This window comes from Gymnogyps californianus, chromosome 2 (assembly GCF_018139145.2).
Source record: "Gymnogyps californianus isolate 813 chromosome 2, ASM1813914v2, whole genome shotgun sequence".
NCBI lineage: Eukaryota > Metazoa > Chordata > Aves > Accipitriformes > Cathartidae > Gymnogyps > Gymnogyps californianus.
The window spans coordinates 70634725-70658484 of record NC_059472.1 but is presented as its reverse complement, the minus strand read 5'-3'; the positions used below and the strand labels follow the sequence as shown (position 1 = coordinate 70658484).

The 23760-nt window shown below is 40.6% G+C and overlaps 2 protein-coding genes across 4 annotated transcripts; one reads left to right on the top strand and one right to left on the bottom strand.

Moving 5' to 3' along the window:
- Positions 1 to 1020: 1020 nt before the first annotated feature.
- On the bottom strand, positions 1021 to 17646 carry SDHA (succinate dehydrogenase complex flavoprotein subunit A). Of its 2 annotated transcripts, none has more exons than XM_050891869.1 (15): positions 17575 to 17646; positions 14170 to 14256; positions 13700 to 13861; positions 13103 to 13246; positions 12792 to 12956; positions 11426 to 11574; positions 10001 to 10125; positions 8560 to 8728; positions 7171 to 7366; positions 6201 to 6372; positions 4708 to 4826; positions 4211 to 4322; positions 2918 to 3048; positions 2277 to 2390; positions 1021 to 1370 (listed from the first exon to the last, which is right to left on the bottom strand). In XM_050891869.1, exons 1-15 carry the CDS (start codon positions 17644 to 17646, stop codon positions 1284 to 1286), a joined length of 2004 nt encoding a protein of 667 aa, XP_050747826.1. In that variant the 3' UTR covers positions 1021 to 1283. The 2 variants fall into 2 exon arrangements, with proteins under 2 accessions (XP_050747826.1, XP_050747825.1); XM_050891868.1 differs by having other exon boundaries at positions 17581 to 17646.
- A 259-nt stretch (positions 17647 to 17905) lies between these two features.
- Positions 17906 to 23438, top strand: CCDC127 (coiled-coil domain containing 127). 2 transcript variants are annotated; one of them, XM_050892433.1, is made up of 3 exons: positions 17906 to 17953; positions 18448 to 18576; positions 19254 to 23438. In XM_050892433.1, exons 2-3 carry the CDS (start codon positions 18456 to 18458, stop codon positions 19925 to 19927), a joined length of 795 nt encoding a protein of 264 aa, XP_050748390.1. In that variant the 5' UTR covers positions 17906 to 17953; positions 18448 to 18455; the 3' UTR covers positions 19928 to 23438. The 2 variants fall into 2 exon arrangements, with proteins under 2 accessions (XP_050748390.1, XP_050748389.1); XM_050892432.1 differs by lacking the exon at positions 17906 to 17953 and adding an exon at positions 18141 to 18163.
- The last annotated feature ends 322 nt before the right edge of the window (positions 23439 to 23760 follow it).

Sequence of the window (23760 nt, the reverse complement as noted above, 5' to 3'; positions counted from 1 at the left end):
GCCTGAGGAAAACCCGCCTGCCCAGTGCGAAGGGCAGCGGGGAAGCCGCCAGCACAGCGATTTCCAGACGATGGAAAGAAGGTATTAGCTTATGCTGCTTTATTGTGATCTTTTTAAAGATGTACGAAACATTATTTCCTTCCCCCTTAACAACAGTCAGGACTCTTTCCGTAAAAAAAGCCAGGTCAAGATACAGTCCCCTTTTCCCTTCCTGCCCGTGCAAGGGTAGTGCTTCGACATGGTACATTTCTCCGAGTCCGGTCTCAACTCCCTGGTTCACTACAAGAGTGAAATGTGGTGTATTCAATTTTTCTGACCACCATCAGCAACATTCAAACATTCCAGTTTTTCCAACACTCATTGTTTCCAACAACAGCCACCATTCAGCAGTTGAGAAGACAAAAAAATTGTCAAAAATCCAGAAATGCTCCATTCAGTTGCACTCTGCATAGTTACACTTCAGTGTAACTGAAGAACAGGGAGTTATTCATAGCAATACTAATGCCTTACAAGTTACATCTTGGCACTAAAGCACACTTAAGTTCAAGTCTGGCAAGCTTTAACATTTAGGTAAGTCTGCAAAACTGCCCCTTGGTTCCTCTGAGAGCAGAGACAGTTGAGGAAATACACAGGACATGCCACAAAAATGGCTTCGGAAGTTCCAGAGATAGCAGAGATTAGCTATTAAAATTATATTCTGTTTGTGGTATATTCTGGAGGAAGTAACTGGAGTAGAAGTATCTTGTTTCCTTCAAGAAAACAACAGTATGACAATTTTTAGAATTTTAGCTTTAGAAAAAACAAAGTTATAATTACTAGTGCATCATTTTCTTTTCTTTCATGTTACTTACAATCAGCAACTATGACACTTAAAATTTTAAGTCCCCATATCACAAAGTTCAGCATCTCAATCTTGTCTACAACTACTGCAATGCATTTCTTGCTCTTAAAATACAGAAATAACTATACATTCAAAATAAAAGCATTGTAATTATATACATAACAGCATATTCAAACAAATACAAATACAAGACTTCTAATCACTTTATTTAGACACATTTTGTGTTTTCCCTGTCAGTTTTGACAGATGGGTGAAAGAACATAAGCTGTCCTGCATTCCATTTTCATAATTGTACAGTAAGCCACAGCAGAATACAAGCTGGAGAAAAGTTTAGTCAGCATTTTCCATTAATTGATAGCGACAGTACTCTTTTGATTTGCTTGTGCTATGCTTATGTACACTAACCCCCCCTGGGAGAGGGCTGCCAGTTAAATGTAAGTTACTAGTATGAGCGAATAGCAGGTGGGACAGTTGAGCAGTCTTCTTCATTCAAAGTTCTGTCGATCACAGGTCTGTATTTCAAGGTAACCTAAAGTAAAAGAGAACAAAGAACTTTAAGACAAACAAACCTCTTTTATCTAAACAAGACAGCCCAGCTAACAGGAATGACCAAATAACACAGATAACTGAATGACTTAATTGATGTTAAGCTAATTTCTCCATTATTATTTTCCTTCCATAGAAAATGAACAGTTAGTAAGCTACAAGGAACATTTAAGTTCCACCAATTCAAGACTGAATTCCTTAAAAGCAAAGCCTGACCAGAAATGGTATAAGATGACTACTCTTTTAAAAAGGCCTTTTGGACAAAAGTAAAGTTTTGGCTAAGATAGCTAGTTCCTAGTTCTTTAAGCTAGGAAAGTCTTGAAGATAAGAGAACCCAATGGATCAGTTAGGAGACAGAACTGTGTCACACTATTTTTCTGTCCTCAGCAGCTATTCAGGAAGTGAAGTGTTCTCACTTGTCCTCAAACTAGGTTCAAGGAAGCTGGAACTGGGGGAGAGGAAACGAAGAGGATTCAGAGAATGGGGTACAAAAAACAACACTCAAGATTTTTATAGGGTCAGATTTCAGTTCTATCTTTGAAATACCGTAAAAACTTTATGCTAAACACCAAAAAACAGGTTTTGTCACCATCAGAGGAAAAGAAAAAAGCTTTTGAACTAGCCTGATACAAGGGGAAAAACAATTCCAGCTCAAAGCACATCACTTCCCAAAGATCAACAGTAACTTCTCCCAGTTATGCCTAGTGTTCAACAACAGAGTAATGTTGGGGTTTGGTGGGGGTTTTTTTTGCTCTAAATAGACTAAACTGTATTAGGTACCTCAGACAGTGACAATCATTTGCAGTATTATCGTGATATCAAGAGCTGTCTATTACAGCAGCTGTCTGTTGACAGTGAGAAAGACCTTCAAGCATCAGAGTCAACCTACCTTCCCAGATGGGACATCCACATACGAAAGGGTGTGCTTTCTCCAGTGCTGTTCAAATGGCTTCCGCTGTTGACCTTGGAGTGGCTTAGAATAGTCAAACTCATCTATCCGTAACTAAGGAAAAAATTAGGTTAGTAGAGACCAGAAGTTACATCTGCAAATCACTTTACAACCACATGATTAGTTGCATTCCAATTACAACTGTAACACAATGTGTCTCCTAATAGCCAGCAAGCTTGATCTTAACACTGCCCTTGTCAAATTTTAAATACTGAGGCTTAACAAGGGCTCTAAGGTAATGTTCCTTGCATAGGACAATTATTCTGCTTGAAGTCCTGTTCATGCATCACCTTATCACTACTATAGTCCTGGTTTAGACCTCTCTAATCATTTGGATGCACACATGGAACAACTCTTCTCTCAAGATCATCACCCAATGTTGCATGCATCGGTCATTTTATATATAACAAATAAGAACAGATAAGACGGAGCAGATGGGACTCCAAACAAATACTACACTAATCTTAACTCAAGACTCTGAAGACTGTACTTTGAAGAAACTACAACTTTTAAATAATCCATCCAAGGACACGTAACAAGGAAATGCAATCCTACATCCAGGTCACAGAAAATATTTATACCTTGTAGTCCTCTCTGGCATGAGCACCCCGGGACTCTTTGCGAGCCTCAGCACCATAAATGGTTTGTAGAGCACAAAGCATCAGGTTTTGCAGTTCGAGGGTCTCCACCAAGTCAGTGTTCCACACAATACCTAGTAAAATATTAAAATACTATGGAAGATGTTCTACAAACAATTTATTCCTCAATTTACTTCTGTCCTATTGCTGACACTTAGAATTGAACTAGCCAATGCTCTACCTACTGCAGTCACAGTACTCTGCAATACTGAATTACTCTTGCCTGCAAGGCTCAGTAACAATTCCTACACCCTAACAATTGTAATGAATCTTAGAAAAATTCAGTAGTTCCACCAGGTGTCCCTGTTGCGTGTGTACTACTGAGACAAAATTACACCTGTAATTTTGTAGATTCTTGCCTGCTTTATATCATACCTACAACTCAGTACCCATACCTCATTTCAGATCACAAGATCTGGCTAGACGGTAGCTCTTTAAGTAGATCCCTAGCAGATCCAGACAACAGGGCTTTCCCTTCCTTCCCACCCCCAGAGAGAGGGGAAAAAACCAACCTGCTAGTTATACTTAAATGAAGAAGAACCTTGTATCTCCAAGGTGGACCCAAGTTCACTTACATGAATGTATCTTCATTTTGATCCCTACATTCTAAGCTATTGTAACACTTTTCCTGAAGCTCAGTGAGAGCTGTCCAAGAAAGCCAGTTCTACTTTCAGTGTTAGGATACATGTCCAATAGCAGTAGTTGGAGAGAAACACACAATGTGAGTAGACAAAAGGTACATCACCGGTGGTACTTAATTAACCAAGTTCTCCTAAGATACTGCCATGTCTCACATTGTATCTGTATGCAGAGCTATCTGCTCAGCTGAAGAATGAAAACTGAGTGTTCAGCCTATGAATAGTCTTGCCACCTTTTTGCAACTCCCTGGCCTTTTCAGAAGATACTTACAAAGTTCATCTTAGTATTTGAACAACTTCACATCATGTTCTGAGAGAAGAGCAGTTAATACCTTATACAGTTAAATCTGATTTCAGTGTCTGCTTCTTTGAAAGAGTATGCAACCAGAAAATGACCAGTAAGATCAAGTACTTTACTGATTACCATGTTTAGCAAGTAGGGCTCTACAAAATATTTTGAAAGATTCAAAATGGTCAAAGTCTTCTGCCAAAGTTTCAAGAAACACATAAGAAGGTTTACAGAAGAAAAAAAAACAAAACAAAACCACTTTTCCCAGAGAGTACTCTGGCCAATGTGTATTCTTTGCTATCGAGTTACCTCTGTCAAATGTCTTTAGATGAGCCAGATCACTATAAATTTGGCTAAGTTTTTCACAGCCTTCTTGGAGTACAGAGCCAGTACGAAATACAGCAGCATGGTTTTGCATTGTCTGCAAGACAGTAAAACAAAATCAGTTTCATATGCTGCATATGTATAATATCCCACATAACTTCATTAGTTCCAGAAGAGCTTGATACAGAGCTGTTTTGACTTCAGACATGTCTGCAGCCTGAAGAAAAAACATTCTTCTGTTCACCCCAAACAGAGGAAACGCCACTCTATTACACAGTGGGTAAACTACCCAAGAGGAATAACCATGAAGGGAAGAAGAAACTAGCAAAACTGATACAGCCTTTGCTACACACAGACAATCTTCTCACACTGCTTTTTACTTCTGCAAAGCAAATCCTGAAGCGTACTTCGCAAAGTGACCAAACCACCTCCGTTGCTTATAGCTTCTCCCACCTTATACTTGAGAGCTTCACCAGGCTTACCTTCTGCATGTTAAGTCGTACTTCTGAAGTTCTTATGGTTCCATTAGCAAATCTTAACTTGTCAAGATTAGCAACTGACTCTTCACCAGCATTTGGTTTAATGGAGGGAACTGGCTCTCCTAATAAGAAAGTTTCATTAAGTTTAGTAGGTCGGGTTTGGTTTTGGTTTCTGGCAGTTTCATAGACTAGCAACTACTAAAAGTCAGATTTGACTAAAACACAATCTCTTTTCTTCCTCTGAGGTACAGGTTAACTGTAACTTTCCTGAACTCACACCAATAGTATCCATACACTTAAAAATAGAGTTCTCAGTGGAATGTATGAATCACATTCTTTCCTGTGACAGTTAGTAGGGAATTTATAGGTTTGGCTAAATTCTGCTGTTAATTCCTTAAAAACAGCACTTGATGCAAATTCTTCTGAACTATGGAATAAGCTCGTGGCTCCTTACCACCTTCTCCTACACTTCCCTTGTCTCCTCACCACCAAACCTCCCACCCTCTCTTGGACCTGTTAAGGGACCAGGGATCAGTCAATAAGCTTGGCAGTTACACATGAGCTCTGCATCTTATTTCTAATACTGGAACCCATCTGTTACTGGGTAACAAATCAAACACAGCATCTTACCAGCACACTTCATCTCTCATGTAGCTTTGCATTCAGACTAATAAAAACCTTCCTGCAACTTCAAAATCAAAGGAGCCACAGAAAGACTGATCCAAATAAGTGTCTGCACAAAGCCAGAGCCAATAGGCATTGCTAGATCCAAGCTGATTCCATCAGGAACCATTACTCTGTGCACTTTGTGCAGAGTCAGACTGAAAAAACAGTCTTATTATTTTGGACATTAAGCAGTAAGAAAATAGATGACTACTTCTGGACTTGAGCTGCTCTGGCAATATAACTGCCTCTTACAGTATTTTGTTTGTTGGTTGGTTAGGGTTTTTTTTTTTTTTTTTCAGCTCAGTAACTGTTGCTGAACGAGATTATTTAAAGATAACATTCAGCCGTGATAATCCACATATAGGGGATGAGACAGATACTAAAAATCGTACTCTCTCATCATTTGCATATGCAGTCCACCTTATAAATCAACAAGGTGGCAGCAAATCCCACTATAGTAAAGTGCCAAGCATAAGACAGAGTACATCTTGATGTAGAAGATGCAATGCAGGATGTAGAGAAGTCAGTCTTCATGTTCAATATTCTGTTTTGCTAGTTTGTGAAAAATCTGAACTGTTTTTGCCAATAGCATTGACCCAATTCTAGTTTTAAGAAGATCAACTCACAAAGCAAACGTTAATGATAAGCATTTGCATCGCAAAGAACATGCCTATAAAAAGCATAAACACTGATTTCTGCCTTTTCTAACAAATAAAAGTCTATGTCTAGCATTCTGAATTTGAATTAGGTAGCAACAACTCTTTGTTGGGCAGAAATGTAATCATAAAGGCAAATGTCTCTAAAAAAGTGAGACAAACTGTAAAACTTACCAGGCCTGCATGTCTCTGCAATAGTAAGGGCACAAGCACGACCAAAGACCACCAAATCCAGAAGTGAGTTTGCTCCAAGTCGATTTGCTCCATGGACAGATGCAGAGGCTGCTTCCCCACAAGCATATAAACCAGGCACCACTTTATCCTCACCATTCACATGTGTGATCACCTATTGTTTCAGACAGTCAATTAATACTCATTTTTTAAACAGTTTATAACAGTGCAAACCTCCTTATTTGCAACGGCCATGTGCATGTAAGGATGAAACACAGCAATCTAGAGTTTTCTCCAACTCTAAAACCATAAATACCTTAGTTCTAAAGGGTAAGTAGTAATACTATGTAAATACAGGTGGCACTAAAATCTAAGATTTCTTTAGTTATGCTTATAAAACAGAACCATGTACTCTTCATCACAATTCTGCAGCAAGTCAGAAAAGCACAGGAAGAAAATCTGATCTGCACACATTTCTAAGGCAAAATTTTACATTAAAAAAATTTAACAAGTACAATACACTGAAACAGGAAAAAAATCAGCTGACACCATCACATTGATTTCTAACTAGTATGAGTTGAAGAAATCTGCTTTAGTGTAGAGATTACATGAGGTACAGAGAATATACATTAACTTCAGTTATAGATTGTAATAGAGCCCTAGTTTGATCCCTGTTCAACTATATGACAAACAAGAGAATTGTTGTCAGACGTGACAGTAACTTCATTTTAGATGTTTCTTGGACTCCCATCTCCAGATGGGCTGGAACATGGCTCTCAAGTTATTTACAAAAACAAACGAGATTGCATGTTTTAAGTACTCTAACATCATTATTATAATATTATTATTAAGCTAATGTTATTCAGCATCCTTACATTTATGAAAAAAATTGCTAATGCTTTTCTATTTGGAAAATAATTTCCTATTATCACACTGGGAAAAAAAAATCCTAAAAAAGTTATCTATTACTTACCTGTCCTTTGTAGTTAGTAGGAATACCTCCCATATTATAATGCACAGTAGGCAGAACAGGAATAGGCTCTTTAGTGACATCAACTCCAGCAAATATCATAGCTGTTTCTGAAATTCCTGGGAGACGGGTTGCTAGCTGCTGCGGTGGTAAGTGGTGTAACTGCAAGTACACATGGTCTTTTTCAGGACCACACCCCCTACCAAAAAGAAAGAAACAGGTCAACATTGGAACACACAACAGGAATTCTGCAAACATCAGTAATATTTCTAATCCAATTTGTTTCATTTGTGAAAAATGTAACTTAATTTTTTCAAAGGTTATCTGACAAAAATTAATATCTAGCATATTTGAGAAGACTGTTGAACCTGGCAGAATTTACGTGTAGTTTTCACCTCCCAACTTTCTTTTCACAATAATTCACAGTAGTTAAGACTTTAAACCACTATATCACTGCAGAAATATGTAAGAATTGAAGATAATTAATCAAGAGAACAGAGCACCAAATTATTTCCACTGTTTGCAGTAAGAGCATATACATTAAACTTGTGTGCTGGTTTTGGCTGGGATAGAGTTAGTTTTCTTCATAGTACCTAGTATGGGGCTATGTTTTGGATTTGTGCTGAAAACAGTGTTGATAATGCAGAGGCGTTTTAGATACTGCTGAGCAGTGCTTACACAGAGTCAAGGCCTTTTCTGCTTCTCACACCACCCCACCAGCGAGGAGGCTGGGGATGTGCAGAAGTTGGGAGGGGACACAGCCGGGACAGCTGACCCCAACTGACCAAAGGGATATTCCATACCATATGATGTCATGCTCAGCAGATAAAGCTGGGAGAAAAAGAAGGAAGGGGGGAACGGACATTCAGAGTGATGGCATTTGTCTTCCCAAGTAACCATTACGCGTGATGGAGCCCTGCTTTCCTGGAGATGGCTGAAGACCTGCCTGCCGATGGGAAGTGGTGAATGAATTCCTTGTTTTGCTTTGTTTGCGTGCGGGGCTTTTGCTTTCCCTATTAAACTGTCTTTATCTCAACCCACGAGTTTTCTCACTTTTACTCTTCTGATTCTCTCCCCCATCCCACCGGGGGGGAGTGAGTGAGTGGCTGCGTGGTGCTTTGTTGCCGGCTGGGGTTAAACCATGACAACTTGTTGGGGCAACTGTCTCTAGATGCACCAAATTCAAACAGGATGCTCCTAACATATTGTGTTCCCTTTTAGTATCATTAGGAATTAACAAGCAAAATTTTTGCCCTACATGCAGTGTTCGGCTAACAGTTATTAAAGCTCACTCCCATGAATTATCAGGTGCTTATCAAATGAATTATTGTACCACATAGTCTAGTATGATTAAATATTCATTCTGCAGCTTCGTTAGAATATTTAACTAACCTTCCTTCACGGATTTCTATGGTCATAGAACGAGATACTACGTCCCTGGAAGCCAGATCCTTAGCAACAGGTGCGTATCTCTCCATAAATCTTTCACCTTGACTGTTAATTAGAATGCCTCCCTCTCCACGACATCCTTCCGTTATAAGGCAGCCAGCCCCATAGATACCTGTCAAGAAAGAAAATAACCATCAAATGAGATATTCTCTCAACAGCTTCATAATCAGGACAAACAGGACTGAATAAACAAGGTGGTCTTAAAATATTGCAAACAAGTCACAGGGGTAGATTTTATTCCACCCTTCTCATACCACTAGTAACTGTCCCCCAAGACTGCTCAGAAACAAGTACTGTTATTCCTTTCAAACACTCTTCCTGGAAGGTGAGCAAGTTGATTTAGAACACCCATGGTGTCTAAAATATTAGAACTAGAAGAGATCTGCACCCAGCAATATGTAAGGAGACTTTTACAAAGATTTTGTAGACCTTCAGCAATTACTTTGTTCAAGATTTTTAAGTACACCAGAAGTTGATTATCTCAAGGCCAGTTTACTCATCTTTGTTTCCTCTTCTCCTGTGCTAAGGCAGTACAGGACGGCTTCAAATTGTGTGGAATGTCAAAGCCTACTCAGTAAGTCTTCTTTTCCTTTAGAGGAGGAAGGCCTACCTGTTAGCCTTCAGCACCAGTCATCACAGAAAACAAAAATGCTAACCAACTTATGCACTTGATAATTATGTTAAAAGCTATGGAATTATCAGGCAAGCAATGAAGCTTCTTTGACTAGAAAAACCTTAGCTAAGTCAAATGAACATTGGATCTCTATGATATAACAAGGATAACATTGTAAAATTAAGTGAACAATTAAAAAATCACAAGTTAAAACTGAGCATTTATTTAGCTACAACCAAAAAAGCAGATCTTCACTTTTTAGTCTGTGACCATTGTTGTGAATAGTTTAGATACTGATCCTGTGCTATAAAACTACACTCCTAAATATATACCTTTACTTCAACTGCCCCACTTCCACAAAAGATTCTAGTATATAACTCCCTAACATTTGCATCTATCACGTTGCTCCTGTATCGAATATCAAACCCTTTAATATTTTAAAGACGAGAGGAAACATAAGTTCAAGACGTGAAGTGGTTTCAACTTGGAACTCATAAAACCTGTTAGTATAGTAAAGACAGCACCTTAAAATATTTAACACTGGCCTTTAAATTAGAACAGCTGAGACCTCTCTCTCATATTGTAAGTCTTACTCTCAGATTTATATTCCACAGCAGTTGCAGACAAGTCTGAACACCTGTCACAAGCAACTAATGAACTAATGAAGTGCTGCAGAAAAGTGCAAACTGACTTGAGCACGTTTTAAAACAACAACAAAATCTGTTCAAATAATTAAAAATAATGTTGTAAGTATTATTTCATATTCTGTACCTGTAGGGTGAAACTGTACAAATTCTAAGTCCTGGCAAGGAAGACCAGCTCGTGTGACCATAGCAGTGCCATCACCCGTACTAGTATGAGCAGATGTACAACTGAAGTAAGTGCGGCCGTACCCACTACAGGACACAAAAGTTAAGAGAATTAGCAGGTGCCCCCCACACCCCCCCAAAAAAAAAAAAAAATCACTAGAACATACCACTCAACTATGCTCTTTGCACAAAGTGCAAATAGAGCAGAGGGTTAATAAGCAAGATGCATAAGTTTTGCCATCGCCTGTACTGAGTTCAAACAAAAGAAAAGAAAATTGGTATTGTCCTGGTATGCTCAACCATATTTGAAAAGTGGCCGGTGACAGAAGGCCCAAGAAAAGGAATAACAATTCCAAAGCAGGATGGTTAGGTTAGTATCAGAAGTCTTTTTGCCAGAAAAAGAGTTACTTCAGAAAGTTCTCTCAATACAATCCGATAGCATTAGACTCCATTTGAACTATTACTAGCAGTTTTATCAAAAATAGGATTTAAACCACTGTATATGCTCAATATGGCCCTCGTTTTATATTCTTAGATTTCAAAACTCAGTTGCCAAAAATTAGATATTAAAAGAGAATTCTTATGCCTAAAACAAACATCTTAGCTTCCAATGTTATTGAGCACTGCAAGTACCCCCAATTTCAGGACAAACTCTCAAGAGAAATATCAATCTACGTATTTTATGTACCTCAAAGTACTCAAGTATGAAAACAGCCTCAGCTTTAATAAAGCCAAATTATATAGGCAACTAAACTCAGTATTTTGCTATGCAAGATATTTGTAAACATATCTGTCATACCGAAACAGATAAGAGATTTTTTGCTGCTTATCGGTGTCTAATGCACATAGCATTCTAATAAAGGTACACATACTTTTGCAACCAAGTAATGTTAAGTTACATTCATCCGATAATTTCATCCTACAACAATTAGACTTAAAATTTTGTTATCTTAAGGTAACAGATTCTCCCAAATTTTGAAAAAAGTTGTTTCCTACAGGAAACAGAACTCTACAGATATATACACATTGGTAGCATTACAACAATGTCTGCTTTAAACAGCATATTTTAAAAATCTCAGACCATTTGGATCACAAATACTGCTCTTACACATTTCATCTTTATGTCATTGTTCTAGAATTCAAAGTTAGACCTCATATTAAATTTATACTTGGTCACAAAATTAATAGGTGCTTTCTTTCAGAGGGAATGACTGAATTCAGTTATATTGCTTTTGATCAAAGTGGGGAAAAGAGATGAACATATAGTTATGTTTTTCACGCCAACATGTCATCTCTACACTGTGGATTCAAATATATGTACAAACACACAGACTTCCAACTAGTAGCACTCTCCAGTTTCTGTTCTTCATCATAAACACTACATTACCCTGTGGCAATGACAGTGTTCTTCGCTCTAAAACGATGTATAGTGCCATCTTCTATGCAGAGGGCAATAACACCACGACATTCTCCATTTTCCATAAGTAGGTCCAAGGCAAAATATTCAACAAAGTAGCTTGTATCATATCTTAGAGACTGGAGGAAGATAAAAAAAAGGAACTTCAAGAAAAATCCAGAAACCAAAGTAACCTCTCTTAAAAACTGTCAATGCATATGGGCTGTATGAGGATAAAAACCACCCCCACCGTCAGGCAAGCCAGTTTCCTCACAAACCTTTACAAAAATTTGCTAATGAATCTATTCTAGCTTAGAGACACAAGTAGCTACCAAACCACTTAATTCTGAGAAGTCATAGCTAGTCAGCAAGACTTGTTATTTCCCTCTACATTTGGCAACACTTTAGTCAGCTGCGGTGCTTGATACATGTACAAGCACGTTTTACTTAACCTCTCACAGAGAAGCAGAATACATCTCTGGGAGCCTACTATACCAGCAGGCATCAAGTCAAACATTCTTTCATGCCCTCAAGGATCAGATCAGTGTTTGGCAGCACTGAGCATTTCTACTGCAGCAGCATATATAGTGTGAACCTGAAGGAGAGCAATTAGCTAGCTACTAAGTAAATTAAAAAAAAAAACCCATAGCTACTAGCTACTTAATTTCAGGTTTCAAGTAGCTTACTACCATTTATAAAATAACCAAATCTTTCTTCAGTTATGGTTTGTAGAACTGATAGGAACAGATGCTGGAACACCAGTCACTTGCCATAGAGCAAGCTCAGAAGTGCACAGTAAGCCTTCATGCATTTACACCTCTTGTTTCCCCCTGCTCCCTGTTTGAAGATGAGGGAAAGACAAGACTGCCTTGTACCTCTTTTCAGAGTTCCCCAATGCTGCTGTGTCAGATTTTTTGATAAAAGTTTTTTGGGGAAGTTTTACACAAATTCTCTTTGGGTCTAGTTAACAGACACGAAAGTATTAACAGTGAAGAACTACTACAGACCACAAAGCTAAGTGTACACTAATTAACATCCGTTGTCTTCACCAGAGCCATTACAATTACGATCTGCCAATTTCTTCTATTTCTGCATACTCTTGACAAAAAACAAGCATCACCTAGGCTACATCCTTCCACATTGCCTCAGGAAGGAAGGAAATCCAGAATTGTTATCAGTCATTCCCCGGATTCCTCATTCACATGTGAACAGCTACACGTTTTGTTGGGGGTTTTTTTGGTTTGTTTTTTTGGGTGGTTTTTTTGTTTGTTTTTTCCAAACTCCAGGGGGAAAAAGAAAAAAAATCATTAATTGCAAATACAAAAACCCAAACCAAGTTTACTTCACAGCTGCTTACCCTGCCATACAGAGTATGTAACAGTGAGTGTCCTGTCCTGTCTGCAACACAACAGCATCTGTGAGCCTGTCCTCCTTTTCCAAACTGAAGACTCTGTCCACCAAATGCACGCTGATAGATTTTTCCTTCTTCAGTTCTGCTGAATGGCATCCCATAATTTTCCAGCTGTTGAACCCAAATACAAGCATCAGAAACTCTTGTGCATAACAATCCAACAAGTTATTTTACTATGTTCCTAGTAAGGAGATCTCTTTGGAAGCTAGTCCGTGTTATAAACGCTTAGAGCTGACATCAATTCCAGTGAGCCTCACCTCTATTACCGCAGCTGGGGCTTGCTCGGTCATGTAGTGTATGGCATCCTGGTCACCCAGCCAGTCAGACCCTTTCACTGTGTCATAGAAATGCCACCTCCAGTTATCATCCTCCATGTTTCCCAGAGCAGCATTGATCCCTCCCTGAAAATGAAAATCCATTTTCCTGGAATTATATTACTGAAATACAGTCCTAGTAGGTTTTCCTCATTTCTGTTAAAAATCACATACCATTTATTGGTACATATACCATAACTATTGGTAAATATACCATATTTATTGGTACACAGAGGTGTACAAGAAATACAGTAAAGTCAGATTTAACACGGCTGTGAAAAACCTGTGCAATTTATCAGTTTCACAATCACTCTTATCTTGTTCTGTTTTGTGTAACATAATGAATTGCAAAGTTACACTGAATGCAGTGAAAAAGCACCGAATAGAATCTAAACATATATTGCCCTCCAAAAGTTTCAACTAAATATGCAATATTTATAAAAGGAAGCGTGGCCTTGAAACGTGATGTTCATGTGCATATCCAAATCAGCTTTCTGACAGCAGGCATTTTTTAAACATTTGTTCTACCTCATTTCTCACCTGTGCAGCAACAGTATGAGATCTGGTGGGAAACAGCTTTGTAACACATGCTGTATTAAATCCAGCTTCTGACAAACCAAATGCAGCCCGCAGACCTGCTCCTCCTGCACCCACAACAACTGCATCAAATTCATGGTCCACTACTGGATATTGTGTAGAAATCTGGAAAAATAAGTCAGTTTGTTATGATCACATATTTCAAACTAGGTCAAACTTAAGTTTCATGAAGTCACAAGCAGTATAGGTTTAATGTTCTTAATAGACTCCTGCAGCAAATGCTACATCTGTTTATATACTCTCTTGGGTGGAAACTATCATTAAAAAAAGCCATGCATTTCAGCAACTCAATCTCATTATGTACTTGAACACAACACTCCACTAAAAGCCAAGTATCTGGTTGTTTCATGTCTCTCAAGCATTACGTGTATTATCTAACCTGTTACTTAAGATATAAAGAAGTACAAACATACCGAATCAGAAACCTTCGTAGAAACATTTTTCTTTCCATAGACTGTGAAGTGTAAGTTGCGTGCAAGAGTCTGGCATGCCGCTGGCCACTACGGAAAGAAGTCAAGACAACTATTATAGAACAAATGTTTCCACAAGGAAGACTTTCAGCATTCTCGGCTACCCTACATTTATAACAAACCTTTACTTACCACTGATAGCACATATACGAGAATATTGTATCGACACATTTTAGAGCTACATGCAATGAAGTTCTGGCTTTCCTATATTCATACTCAGGGGAAAAAAAAAAGTTTTGACTGGATGAGAGAACAGCCTGCAAGTAAGGAACAGGGTGTCACAGACTATCTGTTATTTACTTCATTGACACTAACCAGTCTCTCAGACCTATCTGAGGCTGCACTGACAGAAGAATATGTTTGCAATTAATGCTGTAGTATTCTCGCATTTTTTCCATAAGTAAACAAAGATGAAGACAGCTTTATGGGAACCACAGGAATTAATGGAAAATACCTCTCATGTCAAGCAATCCTCAGAATTTGAATTATTTCAGGCAGTCAAGAGTAATGAAGATAAAAAAATTAGGTGGTAGGGAAAGCTGTTCCAGCTCATCATTGCTTCAGAAGTCAGAGATATTTCTCTTGCTTTCGTTCTCTATTAATTATTGACCAATTTAGAACCCTTTATTAAATGAAGCGCAAGGGCACAGTTTTCCTTTTCTGTAATGCTATTCCCCCTCCCCTGGCATGTTCAAAAAGAAAAGGAAAAGGAAAAAAAAAAAAACAAACAACAGCACGCAAACCTACCCAGTATCCAGTCTTTGCTTTGATAGGTTAAAACAATCAGAATTTTAGTCTCCACCATATAAATCTCCAATGTCTTGGAACCTGGTATTCCTTCTGTACACCATTCAGAAAAATACACCTAACTCACCATGTTAATTGATGACAACAGCAACACAAAGCCAAACTAGTGACCTGTGCAGTAACATCAGCACTTCCCTATTTGAAATATATCCTAAAATGCACTGGAGTGATATTTGCCTTTTCCAGCAACAGTTATATTCATGGTTCAATCACCCGATAATATGCTAACAGGCAGGTCTTCCCTCCTTATCACTTCCAAATATCCATCTCTTCCCCTATCCCTGAGGTGAACTACAGTACACTTTCCTTGACCTAGTTTTATCATTGCTCATACCAGTTTCCCCAAATTATCTTCTTGCATAACAGTGAATCTAATGTGTCATCATATTTGCTAACACGCTTCTGGTTTTTACAGCCATCTTTAAATAAGATCAGTCTTAACACCTATTTCATAAGGAGTTCTACGAGTACCCTCCTCCAGGCAGTTACTCTCCCGCTTCCACCCTGCTGTTACCATGCTTTGGGGCAATTCCATGTCCATCTTAATCCCTATATTAATCACCTTCATTAATACTTCACATACAGAATTAGATCAACTAGTTCACCAAGAGCCAGATGAAACCTAAGTATCAGATGCAATTTATCTGCAAAACAGCTTTCCCAACAATCACAGCTCAAGCTCAAACGGGGTGTCCTCTGAAGCAAAACTGCTTTCACTGGCCTGAGTGCAACTGAAGTTAGACTAGCAGAACTCTAATTGACGTGGCAGGCTACATTGCACACTTCAAATGCAGCAGCCATACACTCTCTAGCATATACTATTACTGCTTATTTCCAAAATGTTGTTCCAGCAACAGTACAGCTCTTTTTACTGCAATAAATTATTTCTCATAGGTGAGCAACAATACATTTGGTTATTGCATAAAGCAGTTCAAAGAAAACCTTTACTGTATGTAAAGACAGCACACAACAAACAGGTTTGTGCATACTTAGCATTGCTTAAAGAAAGTGCAAATGACTGAGGGGAAAAACCAACACAAAAAAACCCCCAAGAGCTATAAACTGTGGTTATGCCCTAAAGCCCCAAAAGAAATTGACCCATTTTTTTTCTCCCCTCAGAGTAAACAGCCTGCTACAATCTCTAGTCAGAATTCTGCCACAATGCCTTGCAACTCATTTCCTTTTAAAAAACTGTTATTTTCTGAAGTTGCTATAAACAGTTATCAAATATATTTTGCATCAGAGGACTCTGGAAATATATTATAAAAACCCAAAACCACACAACTGTTTAGCAGATTGCTTTTCACATCTAAGTCTTCGCAAAACAAGAGTTTTCAGAACTGCTATTCCCGTCCACATACACTTTTTTGTTGAAGCTATACATAAGAATTTCTGCTGCCACTAAGTTTTGTTCAGAATGAGTCTGAACAAAAGTCCACAAAGCAGAAAAAGATGTTCCACTAAATTTGAAGTAAACACTGGTCACACTAATCCTGAATTGTTATGCTACCAGGAACATCATGGCTCTTATGAAATTAAAGGTCCCGCCAGGGCCAGTTCACCGCCATCTAAAACATCATGACATTCTTTACGCCTTTCTCCCTCTCAGGAGGCTGTCGTTTCCGCACTTGCTTTACAAGACAGGGACAACTACAGCTGCATTTACAAGGGTTCCTTTCCCACGCATTTATCTTTTGTAATCCCAAGCTCATTAGGGACACACACGGTGAGAACAGCGGAAAGAAACTGAGAACTCCCACTTCGCCACAGGGGAAAAACAAGCCTTCACTAAGGACTGCTTACCGATCAGCTAAAACAAAAATGTCAAACGTTTAAGAAGCACGTCCTGGAAACAACTGCTAGCCAGATTTAAGCAACATACAGATATACACCAGCTTCCCACACAGGTCCAGAAGGAGCCAGCAGTAAGCTTTCTACCCAGGCGCTGGGACTGGAAGGTGCCGCACCCGCCAGACTCTTCCAGACCCTTTCACCAGCACATCCCGTACCCGCTGCCTTCCTCTGTCCCTCAGTGAGCCTGCTCACGGCCTAAGGCTACGGCGCTTGCTTCCCAAGCCAGGAGGAGCGGCCCGGCCATGCCCACAGTCAGTTACCTCCCAGTAACCTGCCCCAGGACCCGAAGAGCAAGGACAGCCCCGCTCCGAAAAAAGAACCGGAGGGACCGAGCCTGCCGAGGGGGCACTCGGCCCCGCACGGCCCTGGCTGCCCCGCTCCCGGAGCCCAGCCGCGGCTCCCCGCCCCGGGGCGGATGCTCCCCCGCCAAGGTCACGGGGGAGACAGCGGGTACGGGCCGCCGCCGGCCGCCACGCACCAGGCCGCGGGGTAGGGCGAGCCAGGACGGGGCCAGGCACGCTCCCCCATCACGGCTGAGGGGAGAGGCAGGAGACGCAGAGGGTCCCCAGGCCTAGCCTGCCCATCTCCCTCCCGAAGGGGCTTCTCCACACCAGCCCCGCGGCCTGACCCTTTCCCCTCCGCCGGGACGCCGGCGAGAGGGCAGAGCAGAGCGGGCCGAGGACAGACACTCACCGCCCGCGCCGCCGGCCGCAGCCAGCGCTTCGCCAAGCTCCGCGAAGCCGCTACCGTTGCCGCCATTTCGCACGGACCCGGAGGAGCGAACAAGGGCGCATGCCCAAGACCGCCGCTAACGGCGCCGCTACCCGCAAGACTCGGCGGGAGAGACCAATTGTGCTGGAGGCGGGGGGACTCAGGGGGTGCGTGCATACTTGCATGCGGGGTCCCCCCCGAGTCCTCCGCCTCATCCCGCCATCTGAACGGGCTGGGACGGGGCCAGACGACCGGGAGCGCTTAGGACTCGGGCGAGTCCGCTTGTTGTACCCCGAGGCTTCCCCCCTCTTTCTCGAGGCTAATGAGCCGGCCCGGGAGGGGGCGGGGCCGGCAGGTAAGTGACAGCGACAACGCTCCGCCGCGGCTCCGCGCTCCCGGGCTGGTAGGTGTCGGTCCCGCTCCGGGGACAGCCGGCTGGGCCCGCGCCCCTGCCCCAGGCCGCCGCTGGGCTGGCGTCGGGGCCGGGGCCTGCAACGCCGAGGGGCCTGGAGGCCTTCGGGGTCGGCGGCAACATCAGCTAACGTGCCGCCGGCCGGGGAAGGGGGTGGGCGGTAACAGCGGCAGCGCCGAGGCCCGGGGGAGGGGGGGCCGCCGCGGTGCGGTCGCGGCCGCGCCCCGGCCGGTAGTTCCTGAGCAGGCCGGGGAGCCTCTCGCTGGACGTAAAGGGCGTCCGTGCAAAGTTCCAAAGTGAGGAGGCCGCCGTTTGAGGGTCTGGGGCGGAAATGCCAGTCCCAGAGTTAGCTGTGGTCCGGGTGAGAGGGTGGCTGTGGGAGCGGTCCTGGTCCTTTGCACGCAAGTAACGCCGTGTTTCTCTCCTGTACATCTAAGGTGCCTTCATGAATAACTTAAATGACCCTCCCAACTGGAACATCCTGCCAAATCAACGAGAGCCCGGGGATGAAGGCAGCAGATGGAACTACGCCTTGCTGGTCCCCATGCTGGGCTTGGCCGCCTTCCGTAAGTAGCATCCAGGCCTCTTTGCTGGAGCTGGAGTGCGTGGCTGTGCTCAGGCGTCTCACCCGCCAGCCAAAGGGCAATCTCTGAAGCAGTACAGTGATAAAGTAATAGCCCATCTAGGGATTTCCTCTGGTCTACTCATTTATAATGTTATAAAGAGTAAGCACTGTTTATAGCATTAAGGCAACGGCCATTTTTCATACATGGAATTGAATCCATATTTAATTAGCTCCAATTTATAGAGCTCTCTCAGAAGAGTGGACATATGATGTGCTAGAAAGCCCAAAGGTAACAACCCAAGGAGCTGCTTAGGTGTATTTATTTACTGGACCTGAAAAGTTCTCAGTGCAGTTCCTGCATTGGAAACCTCCAGTTTGTTTCCCCATAACTTTATTTTCCTCCTTCTTCTTTTCAAGAAGTGTATGTATTAGCAATAAAAGACTAGGGGAGATTTTACTTCAAAGGAGACATGATCATTTAAAGTGACTTACTGTGAAACATGGACCCACAGACATACATTTTGTGGGACATGTGAATAGAAGTGAATATCACTGGGGAGGGCAGGAGAGAAAGTTTTTTATCACTTAATAGCTTCTTTAGAGGCATAGTTAATTAATCATACCCATCAATGTTATATGTGTTATACTCATGTCTGAAGTCTCATTTATATATGATAGGTTGGATCTGGACCAGAGAATGTCAAAAAGAAATAGAAAGAGAAAAAAAAGAATATTATAAAAAACATTCATCTTTACAAAAAGACCTGGAAGCCAAGTACCGGGATATAATCACAGAAAATCGTCGCACAGTTGCTCATTTGGAGTTGGAGCTTGAAAAGGAACGCAACAGAACCTTGAGTTACCGTGAAGCCCTCGTGTCCCAGAGTCGCAAACTAGTAGAAGAAAGAAGGATCCTAGAACAGGAGCAGGAGAAGTTAGAGCGAGAAAAACAAGTCCTTTTGCGCTCAGGAGCAGAAGGTAACTTGTACCAAAGTTGTCTGGCAAAGGAAGAAGAGTGGCAAAAGAGAGCCAATATTTTACTAAAAGAGTTTGAAGAGGGACTTAAAGAAAGACAGGACATCTACTGCAGTCTTCTTGTACCCAGAAGCCAGAGACTAGAAATAGAGAAAAATCTGCTAGTTAAAGCAGCAACTGATCCTGTTGCTGTGGCTCTACATATGGAAAGTGGCTTAAAAGATATTTTCAAACATGATAACTGCTGTGGCAATCTGCTGAACAGAAACAAAAGTCAAAACGGAAGACTTATGTGGCTGTATCTGAGATACTGGGAACTAGCTATTGAACTACAGAAGTTCAAGAGGGCAGAAAAGGCCATGTTAGGGAAACGATGAGTAGGGGAAGTAATGGGATTTCATGTCATCCGCTGTGCATTGTAGGGACAATCACAGTTGTAGTCTAAAGCTGTTAAATTCTCCTACTGTGTTTCCGTTTCTCCTCCGTGTTGCACTTGTATTTGCATGGGACGTGCAGTGTTGGTGCCTTTCCTTTCACTGTTTAACAACAGATGTTCCAGTGAGCTATGCATGCTCTTAAACTCTGTGAGTGTGTTTGTATTACAGACTGCAGTGTAGTATAGACATACACCAGCTTCAATAGGTATCAGAAGCAGCAAAACACAGCTCTGTTTCGAGTGATTTACCTAGCTGATGGTCATACTCCATCAACAGTGTGATTTGTCTCCCCCAAGTGGGGTAGCACATTGTGCTCCTTATCCCTGATGTTTTACATGGTGTCTCAAAGCCTTTTTTTTTTTTTTTTTAAAGTTTGTTTGTTTAAGTAAGACTGATTTTGAGGCAGATGTTGGAAGAGACCGTGTTTGAGCAAGCTGCTTGCCACATAAATCCTATGTGTATATACTGTCATGGTTTAACCCCAGCCAGCAACTAAGCACCATGCAGCCACTTCCCCCTCCCCTCTCCCAGTGGGATGGGGAGGAGGGAAAATAAAAAAAAGGTAAAACTTGTGGATTGAGATAAGAACAGTTTAATAACTAAAGTAAAATAAAATATACTACTACTAACAATAATAATAATAATATTATTATTATAGTAATTGTAATAAAAAGGAATATAACAAAAAAAAGAAAAAAAAAAGAAATAAAACCCAAGGAAAAAAACCAGTGATGCACAATGCAGTTGCTCACTACCCACTGACCAATGCCTGAGCAGCGATCCACCCTTCCCGGCCAACTCCCCCCGGTTTATATACTGAGCATGATGCTCTCTGGTATGGAATATCCCTTTGACTAGTTTGGGTCAGCTGTCCTGGCTATGCTCCCTCCCAGCTCCTTGTGCACCTGCGTGCTGGCAAAGCGTGGGAAACTGAAAAAATCCTTAACTTAGGCTAAGCGCTACTTAGCAACAACTAAAACATCAGTGTATTATCAACATTATTCTCACACGAAATCCAAAACACAGCACTGTACCAGCTACTAAGAAGATAATTAACTCTATCCCAGCCGAAACCAGGACATATACTTACATTTATATAAATATATATATATGTGTGAATGTGTGTGTGTATAAATGTATATATTCTGAGGGGAGGAATAGTATGACCATGTTTCAAATTAATCAGTCTTGCATTGTCTTCCAGTTTAATATACAGATAGTACTTTATGAATGAAACATCCAAAAGATGCTAATTAAAATAACACATAAAGAAACAGATTGATGAAAGTCTCATTGGAGCTAGGGATCTATGCTTGAATACTAGAGAGTGTATAAAGTTGAAATGATATTCACATCATACTGGACATATGTTAAGAATACTTATGGGTTTTTTTCAGTCAAGGTTTTAGTTGTAACCCAACAGTGTGCCTCCATTATAGATGTCACCGTGCTGCTGCCTCTGCATCCCAGTGCACTGGCTGCTACCTGGTTAGTTTGCAGGAACCTCCATGGGTTACAGCCATTGCACCTGGTTCTGTTCCTTGGACAGGTCCTGTTTGTTATTTGCAGATAGGAACCTAAATGCAACCTGCACTGGTAACCACTACCTCCCTCTCTGACTGCCTCAGTTCTCCCAGAACTGAAGTATACTTTTCTACGACTCTTAAATTTTGAGCTTATGGTTCACCACTTCACGTACACATGACCATGAAAGCCTACAGATATACAAGCTTTGCACACATTTAGGAAAGGGGGCTTTTTAATTTACTTAGCACAGTAAAATAAACAGATCTAGATTAAAAATACCACAACAACAAAACAGTGCATTTCCATGCTTGAAATCCCTTAAAACTTTTGAGTATTCTTTGGGTCCTTGTAGCAGTAGGAACCACCTTCTTTTTCAAATGTGCCATGTATTTTGGAGAATAACTTTTTTTTCTTCCTCCTTTCTAATCCAGCCTTAGACCTCAAGGGGCAGTGTTTACCCTTTTGTTTATAACATCCAGTCTTCTCTGTTACTTGACTTTAATTAGTGTTGGTAGGTTGTCTGTTCTTTAATTAACAGGTTTGTATTTACTGAGGGCTAGACTTGACAAACATGTTTGCTCTAGGCAATCAGCTACTGCATGGCTTGGAAGCAACCCAGCTAAGTGCATGCCCATCCAAGTTTAACAGAGAACTCCAGCAGATGTGGGTTTTTCTCTTATTATTTCCTCCTGGTTTCATTTCAGTCTGGGCACAGAAGACAGCAGATAAATCTTTTGAAGTAGTGTGTGCAACCTGATCCAGTTACTCAGCAAAAATATCTAACATGAAACAAAATTCTTAAACAGAATGCATGTTTCCCAACTACTCAGTTTTCTAGTTGTGATTTTGCTCACCTTGGTGGTGCTAATTATACTGTTGTATTGATTTATTAGTCTGTTATGTACTGATTTTTTTTTTATTATTATTTTTTTTTTAAATAAAGTTGAAGTAGATAGACAGACGTGGGGAAAAAAAAAAAAAAGAGATACCATCACAAACACCAGAAAGGCTGAAGTTTGTCTGGATGCCAAGCGTATGCGGGTTGGGAGATGAGAACGCAATTGAGTTACTACTCCTGTGTGACAGCCTGAGCAAAGCTGCTGTAGCTGGCCATATGCACATGCCCTAATTGCCCAATAGAACAAATTAGTTTGAATAACTTACCCTGTGTGTAATTCTTCCAGGATGCGGAGAGTGTCCGACCACACAGCTGTGGTGCATTTCATACGTATGTACAGGCAGTTAAGCGACTCGGCTGACAAACGGCAGCCAGTGAATCAATGCCAGTGTATTTGAGATTCGTGCCCTGAATTTGTACATATTCATTAGTTCTTGGTATTAAATGATCAAACATTTTATGCTTTTTCTTTTTTTTCATGGTCACTGACATCACTCAAAATGTTTAAAGAAAATGTAATCAAGAGGGTAAAATACTTTTTTCAGTATAAATATGTAAGTTGAAGCATCATACGCTCGATTGTACAGGGTTGGATGCAATGTAATAAATGTTTGGTATTTGCTTTCACTTTTTTAGAAGTGTCAATTATTTGTACAACTAATTGTTAAACTATTGTTCATGGACACTTTGCAGATCAGTATATTAAGACTGAAGAGTTATTTGAGGAGGATTTTTAAAAGTGTGTAACTGATTTAGAAGCACCGGTCCTGTTAGTTTCTACCAAAACTCATGTTTGTTGGTGCGTTACATATTTTTGAAACATTCCCCCTTTGTAGGTTGTTATGTTGAAAGTTCTGTTGTGAGCTTTATATTGCCCAACAGCTATTGTTCTGAATTGGTTATTTGTTTGGAAATGCCCATATATATGTAGAATGCAAGAATAATTTGTTTTCAAAATATTTAATGAACTTTTTTTTGTTATGAAAATGGTCACTCACCTGTTGAATAATAACAATTAATAAAACCCCTTGCATATTTCTGCACTGTTTTGTAACTTGGGCAAGGTGGGTGGGAGGAGTGGAATTTGCTATTTTATTCCAACTTTCCAAGCAAATTGCACAATTTTAAGGTTTTACAAATTGGACAATTTTTAAATTGGCATGTAAAAAGTTTTGGTCTTGGTGCTGAGAAGAGAATCTGTTGGAAAGTTTTTTGTTTCTTAGGAAAGAACAGCGTCATTAAACAGATAAGTGCAGCAGCTTTAACTAAAGATGAGTGATTAAAGATGACCATCCCACTGAAAGACTGGGGTTGTTACATAGGGTATTCTGCCTTCCTCCAGAATCCC

Excerpts from the sequence above, each read along its gene's own strand:
- SDHA (XM_050891869.1), bottom strand. The coding sequence starts at position 17,646 with ATGGCGGCAACGGTAGCGGCTTCGCGGAGCTTGGCGAAGCGCTGGCTG. Across the intron at positions 11,575-12,791 it reads TACATACTCTGTATGGCAGG|TCTCTAAGATATGATACAAG; the intron begins GTAAGCAGCTGT and ends ATCTTCCTCCAG. Across the intron at positions 4,323-4,707 it reads TACGACTTAACATGCAGAAG|ACAATGCAAAACCATGCTGC; the intron begins GTAAGCCTGGTG and ends ACTGTCTTGCAG.
- CCDC127 (XM_050892433.1), top strand. The coding sequence starts at position 18,456 with ATGAATAACTTAAATGACCCTCCCAACTGGAACATCCTGCCAAATCAA. Across the intron at positions 18,577-19,253 it reads GCTGGGCTTGGCCGCCTTCC|GTTGGATCTGGACCAGAGAA; the intron begins GTAAGTAGCATC and ends TATATATGATAG.